The sequence below is a fragment of the Gigantopelta aegis genome, chromosome 5 (genome assembly GCF_016097555.1).
Source record: "Gigantopelta aegis isolate Gae_Host chromosome 5, Gae_host_genome, whole genome shotgun sequence".
Taxonomy (NCBI): domain Eukaryota; kingdom Metazoa; phylum Mollusca; class Gastropoda; order Neomphalida; family Peltospiridae; genus Gigantopelta; species Gigantopelta aegis.
Window position 1 is genome coordinate 21,823,515 of NC_054703.1, and position 8,087 is coordinate 21,831,601.

The 8,087-nt window shown below is 40.0% G+C and overlaps 1 protein-coding gene across 2 annotated transcripts in view; it reads left to right on the top strand.

The window, feature by feature from the left end:
• The window catches only part of LOC121373665 (organic cation transporter protein-like), a 65,634-nt gene extending 58,229 nt beyond the window's left edge, over positions 1–7,405 (top strand). For both annotated transcript variants that reach the window (XM_041500385.1, XM_041500384.1), the window contains 4 exons: positions 1,064–1,293; positions 2,911–3,092; positions 4,167–4,318; positions 6,934–7,405. In XM_041500385.1, coding sequence (XP_041356319.1) covers positions 1,064–1,293; positions 2,911–3,092; positions 4,167–4,318; positions 6,934–7,066 — 697 coding nt within the window. In that variant the 3' untranslated portion in view covers positions 7,067–7,405. The remainder of the gene's footprint in view (positions 1–1,063; positions 1,294–2,910; positions 3,093–4,166; positions 4,319–6,933) is intronic.
• Positions 7,406–8,087: the final 682 nt, after the last annotated feature.

An 8,087-nucleotide genomic window follows, 5' to 3' on the forward strand; every position in this document is an offset into this window, starting at 1 on the left:
CGGGAATCATAACTAGGTAACCATGACCTACGCTTCACGCACTACTGCATATTGTTAAAGGAAATCCTTGCCCGGGCCAACCGGCCTCGGTGGCGTCGTGGTAGGCCATCGGTCTACAGGCTGGTAGGTACTGGGTTCGGATCCCAGTCGAGGCATGGGATTTTTAATCCAGATACCGACTCCAAACCCTGAGTGAGTGCTCCGCAAGGCTCAATGGGTAGGCGTAAACCACTTGCACCGACCAGTGATCCATAACTGTTCAACAAAGGCCATGGTTTGTGCTATCCTGCCTGTGGGAAGCGCAAATAAAAGATCCCTTGCTGCTAATCGGAAGAGTAGCCCATGTAGTGGCGACAGCGGGTTTCCTCTCAAAATCTGTGTGGTCCTTAACCATATGTCTGACGCCATATAACCGTAAATAAAATGTGTTGAGTGTGTCGTTAAATAAAACATTTCATTCTTATCATTTCATAAGGGATCATCGAACCTTGCACGCAGGTACAACATGGGGAGATGGCATGTCGCGTACCATAACTAGGTCACAGCGACCTACTTTTCACGGGCGTATCACGTACCTTACCGGTACTCTTGTTTATAATGTTACCCTGCTCGGTCGTCCTGTCCTCATAGGCGTATGGGTTCCTGTTTTTGTAGGGGGTGTGGGCGAGTTGGTGGCACGCTTGTTTTTGCCCGAATTAAACGAAAATGCCCGAATCTAGATAACAACGTTTATTTATATAAGCATTACTCCCAAACAGCTATATAGGGTTACAAACGAAGCACTACGCATTTCCCCCATATATTACAACTAATTTTGTATGTGGAATGATGGAAATACATGGTAAAAAGGTCCCAGGTTAACACACTTTTCCCGAATATTTCTTATCATTTTTGCCCGAATTTGAGGTTTTTCTCCAGCACTAGAAGATGGAGGGGGGGGGGGGAGTTGCCCCCCTCCCTCCTGCCCCCTGTCTCGTACGCTTATAAATGCCTGCCCATGGTTATAATAATTATCTGTACATATAATTTGTGTTAAAATGATGTTGTTGTTTTATTCCGCCAGGTTTGTTATTAGCATGCTGTACTACGGCGTGTCACTGAACACGAGGAATCTAGGGGGAAGTAACTTCTACCTGACGTTCGCGATCTCGGGTCTGGTCGAGTTCCCAGGTATATTCCTGTGTAACCTCTTCATGGATCGCTGGGGCCGGAAGCGCTTGCTGTGCGTCGTCAACGTTGTCGGGGGAACGTGCTGTCTGCTGACCATATTCACTATACTCTACGCGTCCGAGTGTAAGTGTGGAACCGGGTCGCCTCTTTTAAAGAGGCAATCTCAAAGTTGTACAATGACCATTTATATTTATATTAGTATAAGGATACATGTATATACATTTAGTTGTATAATGACAATTTTTATATACATGTATATATGTATATAAAAAAAACCCACAATGAGAATACACAGACACAAACAAACAAACAACATTTTTTTTTAAAAACCAACAGAACAACACCTCAACAAACAAAAAAACAGTTTTTCTTGTAATATACTGTATACTGAACTAAAAAACAGCTTTTCTTGTAATATACTGTATACTGAACTAAAAAACAGTTTTTCTTGTAATATACTGTATACTGAACTAAAAAACAGCTTTTCTTGTAATATACTGTATACTGAAATAAAAAACAGCTTTTCTTGTAATATACTGTATACTGAACTAAAAAAATAAATAATCCGGTAAGTTCGACAGCAGATATTTGGAAAGGTTAAAGACAAATCAAAAATAAAATATGTTCATATTTATATTGAAAGAGTGTTCTATGGTGCGTTTGTTTGGAAAAGAAACATGGCCCAAATTTTACGACAGAAGGAAGAATTTATTGATAAAATGTAGTAGGGATCATAAAAAAAAAGCACACATTATAATATTGGATATGGCCACTTCGCGAATTGACCACTGCGATGCATCGCCGCCGCATGGAACTGACAAGTGTGCTGATTTCGGCCCGTGGAATATTGTTCCATTCCTGAAGTAATATTTGTCGAAGTTCATTGACGTTCGACGGCGGGTTGGGTCGACGCCTTACACGTCTGTCCCAGACGTTGTAAATCGTTGGTACTTCCTGTCTGGTAAAATCGAGTATAAAGATACCGAATAGCACTGCTAGAGTTCCCAACAGCTCTACAAACCTCTTCTGTTCACATGCCAGAATCAAGCATGCCGATATCACGTTCACGTAAATGTCTTGGTATTGTAGGCATATCGAAAAATTTATAAATTTAAAACAGTTAAAACTTATCACATTTTATTCTTATTGACCACAAAGTCGATGAGCTGATAAAAAAACAAACATTTCACTTCAAAACTTGCGGAACATGTTTAGCCATGATTGCACGTGCAAATCCACTTTCACGCTGTCGTTTTGTTCCACTACGCACACGTGAGTAAAAACGATACATTCTGGCCCTAAGGATGGCAGAAAAACATTTGTAATTCATTTTCAATGTTAAAGGCATATTGTCACAGACCACTGACTTATTTAATGGTCTAACAAAGTATTACCTGAAGAAAAATATTTTGATTTGTCCCTAAAAGTACTTTATTCAAGCATCTTCATAACCACCATACTCCATTTATTAATGTCATTTTGTAAAAATAATTGAATTATGGTAATGGTCCATAATTCAAAAACTAAAATTGCCGAGATGGATGACATGGATTTCACTCCATCATGGTGATGCGATAGCTTGATTTAGTTTCCAACAATTAATGTAATTTTTATTTATTATCCATTATTAGAGAAATGAGGTTTCTTTTTTGGTTCAGTACTGAAGTGTGTTTACCATTTGTATTCTAACGTCTACGTCATTGGAATTTTAAATATATATATATTGCCGTTTCCTTTCAGCTCTTCAGTGGATGACAATAATACTGGCTATGATAGGCAAGATGGGCTCCGCGGGATGTTTTGCTAACGTGTACGTGTTCTCGTCCGAACTCTTCCCAACTGTCGTACGAAACGTCGCGGTCGGTGCTAGCTCCAGCTGGGCTCGTGCAGGAGCCATGATGGCGCCCTATATAGCATACGCCGTAAGTGGTTTTCCCGCCAAAATCAGACTGGATTCTCATTTTATTTTGCTTAGATGTACTTGTTGCCGATATGCTCGAGTACTGATTTATGTGTTTGGGGGTTTGGGTTTGTTTGTTGTTGTTTTTTTAGTTTAGTGGGGCTTTGTTTTAGTTTAGTTTTTTTGTTGTCGTTTTGTTTTGGGTTTGTCGTTTTTTTGTGGTGTTTTTTTGTTGTTGTTTGTTGCTGGTGAGAGGTTGGCTTGTGATTGGTCTTCATTTTTTTTTTTTTTTTTTTTTTTTTTTTTTTTTTTTTGGGGGGGGGGTTCTTAAATTAATATGTGCCACTGTACATGTGTCTTTCATGGATGTGGCTATTTCACATATATTTATGTGGTTATCATAATTTGCTCCAATTGTGGAGTTTTATTGTTTGTTTGTGGGGGGGTTTCTGAACGACAGAAAGCAATAGGCCTACATTTGCTTCACATGCGGTCGTGTTCATCATCGGCGTACCATGTATAAAACAGGGCTGGACCTTGGCAGTAGTACGTGTGTGTGTGTGGGGGGGGGGGGGGGGGCAAAAGAGAAAAAGGGATGTCTTGGCTACCGATACTCACTTCGGGCTACCATATTTCTGAAGCTGGTAGCCCGACAGACTCCTAGATTTATTCATCTGTAAAATAGGTATCCTACAGTCATAGGAATGTCAAAATTTACCGATGTCTAAAATCTGCATTTGATGTATTGACTAATGATAACGAGTGGTGCTAACGGTATGGGAGAATGATAAATTTCTTTTACTATTTATAAAGATAATACTACATGAGTGGCCGTTGGATATCATTTATCTTACGAGTTTTAAAATGTATCCAACAAGCGAAAGCAAGTTCGATACGTCTTTAAACGAGTTGTAAGATAAATAGAGGATTCGTCACAAGTGTTGTGTTTTTTTGATATGGGAAATATCAACCGAGTCTACACTAAATTATCACATGGGTTTATGACATGGATATCATGGGTAAGTTATAGGATAAAATTGGTTATCACATGGTAAATGATATCGAAGGTCGACTGTATATTTGTTTTCATTGCCAGGGTGAGATAACAGGAGGAGATTTCGGCAGGGCACTTCCACTGCTGGTGTTCGGCAGCGTCACGTTAGCGGCAGGACTACTTGCTCTTGTGTTACCAGAAACACTAAACAAAGATCTTCCGGAGACCATCGAGGAGGCGGAACACTTTGGAAGGTCAGTATTGCTAGACTCAGACTATCATCTGTCATGACGAAGTTGGCCAACTCGACAGTTGCGTTGTAATCTCCCCAATTCCCAACTTACGATGGGTGCGCTAAGATTAACAACTGATCAGTCGTAGGCCGGACTCGGGATAGGCGTGTTCGAAACCCTAGTGGTATATGGACACGTTAAACTAGTTACTAAGCTAAGCTACGTCGTAGGCGTTGTATACAACGAGAATCGAAATGTAAGAGTGCTTACACTAGAAACTGGACTGTCGTAAAAATCGTGAAGTCGGCGAGTTGACCAACTGTGTTGTGACAATTGGTAGTTTGACACTAGCATTACACTATCTTTTTTTTTTTTTTTTTTTACATACCCGTTGGAGAGAACATCTAGCGTTATTCAGGCCCGTAGGAACGACTTTGAGATCGGGTCCAAACTCTATATCAGATTTTGGTTACAATGGCAAAGGATCGGTACAGTTTAGTACGGATCACAACGGATTGTCACGAATGAAGCCGGATCGTATCCGTGGCTGACCCGGCGTCCTGATCCTTGACAGTGTGACAGGGGCTTTAGATACCATTTTCGCTCGTTAGATATGTTTTCAAACGTGTAAGATAAAGGGTATCAAACAGCAACTCATATTAGTATTCTTTGCATGTTAGGCAGAGTAGAGACTTGGCGCAATGGTTGTTACTAGGCAGTACATAGAGAATAATACATGAGAGGCCGTTACATACCATTTATCTGACAACGAGTTGTTTTAAAATGTATCTAACGAGCGAAAGCGAGTTTGATACGTTTTTAACCAACGAGTTGTGAGATAAATGGTATCTATCAGACACGAATGTATTATTCTATTTCTTACATATCCTCAAAACACAGGTTTTAAGCAAATTTTGATAAAGATCTTAAATAAATGTCTATAATTACTTTGTCAGTTATAACTGCAGTCAGTACAAACTAGACTATTACAATATTTCTACGATTAAACTTACATATTAAATATATTTTCTTGTTTAGAATATCAGTGTCTGTATATTCAATATGTTTCTGGCCATCTTAATATTTGTAAGAAGCCCAAACTGGATTTTGTCTTCAAATAATTTCGTACGTACGAAAAAAATAATATTTTACGAAATAAAATTAAATATAACCTCATACAAATATTAGAACGATCAGAAACACGTTTAATATACAGCCACTAATATTTTATGCAGCAAAATATAGTTGATATGTAATTACAATCGTTAAAGAGTCTGTTAGTCGATAACATCTTAAAAATTGCAGCAAACTCAGGAATATCCCTTTAAAACAAATTACCATATTTTAATCATGCTAATATGTATCCAACCCCCCTCCCCCCAAAAAAACACAAAAAAAACCCCCAACAAAAAACAACAACAACAACTGATTATAGTTACGACAGTATCAATATCCGGTGTCGGTCCTACAATGTGACATTGACGTTAAAAAAGCGACATCAATGACGCTATATTTCTAAAATATACAATTAAGATAGAGTGCAGTTTGTTTTGTTTAAAAATTACCACTAGAACACGTTGATATACTAATCATCAGCTATTGAGATGTCAAACATTGGGTAATTCTAACGTAATATTATAGTCTTAGAGAAGAAAGCTGCTGTACTTTTTTATTAGTAACAAGGGATCTTTTTATATGCACCATCCCACAAACAGGCTAGCACATACCACCTTTGATATACCAGTCGTGGTGCACTGGCTGGAACGAGTTTTAGCCCAATGGGCCCACCGATTAGACCCGGACAGACTGCGCATCTGGGGTATGGTTTACCACTGTGCTACGTCCCGCTCCAAATAGAAGAAAGGAATTTTTTTATTTAACGACGCACTCGATACATTTTTTTACGGTTATATGGCTTCAGACATATGGTTAAAGACCACACAGATATATAAGAGAGGAAACCCGCTGTCGCCACTTCATGGGCTACTCTTTTGGATTAGCAGCAAGGGATCTTCTATTTGCACCATCCCACAGACAGGATAACACATACCACGGCCTTTGATATACTAGTCGTGGTGCACTGGCTGGAGCGCTCCAGATGAAGGAAATGTTTTATTAAACGACGCACTCGATACATTTTTTTACGGTTATATGGCTTCAGACATATGGTTAAGGACCACACAGATATATAAGAGAGGAAACCCGCTGTCGCCACTTCATGGGCTACTCTTTTGGATTAGCGGCAAGGGATCTTTTATTTGCACCGTCCCACATATAGTATAGTACATACCACGACCTTTGTTACACCAGCTGTGGAGCACTGGCTGGAACGAGAAATAGCCCAATGGGCCCACCGACGAGGATCGATCCCAGACCGACCGCGCATCTGGCGTATGGTTTACTATAGGGCTACGTCCCGCTCTTGATAGAATGCTAATATCTAAGCTCCGAGCTTTTGGTTGTTGTTGTTTTTGACGGGTTTTTGTTTTGTTGTTTTTTGTTTTTTTTTAGGTTATTACCCTGTATTTTCCGACAATTTACAACAAAATATTTTTGTGAAGTTGTAGGTTTTCTCATATGATGACTCATAAATGTGTTTTTTTTTTTTTTTTTTTTTTTTTTTTTTTTTCTTTCAGAAAATCGATTTCAACAGAAGACGAGGAAGTCATGGGAGGCTTAAATCATGAAACTAATAACAGCGTTGCCATGGATACCAAGTGTGGAAGTGACCGCCATGAGAAATTGTTAGCCAATGGCAACATGGATTAGTTTCTTTTCATGAACCACAGACACAGTCATAGCGCCCTCTAGCGCTGTGTGTGACTTGTATTATGTGAAGGTGGTGCTTGTGCGTTGTCGGCAGATACGACTGCCACGTTTCTGCAACCAAACCGTCGCCAGTATAAAAATATTCACCATTTGCTAAATGTGACCTCGCAGACCTTTAATTTGATCATGTTTGTGGGCGCAGGTTGGAAGGAACCGGAAGAGGGGGACTATGCCCCCAAATGAGGACCAAACAAAAACATGTTTCAAAGAGATTAAAAAAAAACCCAGAACCAAAACCACAATTAAAAAACCCAAAACCAAACAAACCCGCATACAAAACATTGCTAGTCATTCTTGAAATGCTCTAAAATCGCGTGTTGATGTCTTTTACAGATAACGTGCCTCTTCCCCCCCCCCCCCCCCCCCCCCCCTCCCACCATCATACACCCCATCACACTTCAGTTATCGTTTCGACGGGCCTGGTGCACTAATGACATTCATATCTACATATACTGGTGTCCACTAGCAGTACAAACGCTAGAAGAAGAAACCCACAACCCAGTCCACACCTGACTGATCCACTGTTTCGGGCAAACGATTTGGGTTTCTGCTTATAGCGTTTAGTGCTAATTAGCAACATATAAGTTTAATGTTATGAGTTGACTCAACTTGATAATACTATAGGTTTGTTCGATATGACTAAAGGTTGCGCTACACGATACGAGTGCAAGACAAAAATTACGATTTCATCGGTTGCTAGGCAATCGACTATTCTCGTACGAGTCACTCGTGTCGTGTGGCGTTGCCTTTAGCAAACTGTGTGTATTTTCGAGATGGCGCTTGTCATTCAGAACGTCTTGACTGGTTCGGATTCCCCTGTCACGAACTGGACCCCGTTCCACGAAGCAATCTTAGCTCTAAGATCACCTTAAGTGCATAACTACTCTATGCACTTAAGGTGATCGTAGCGCTAAGATCGCTTCGTGGAACGGGGCCCTGGCTTACTGAGTGTCAAAACAAC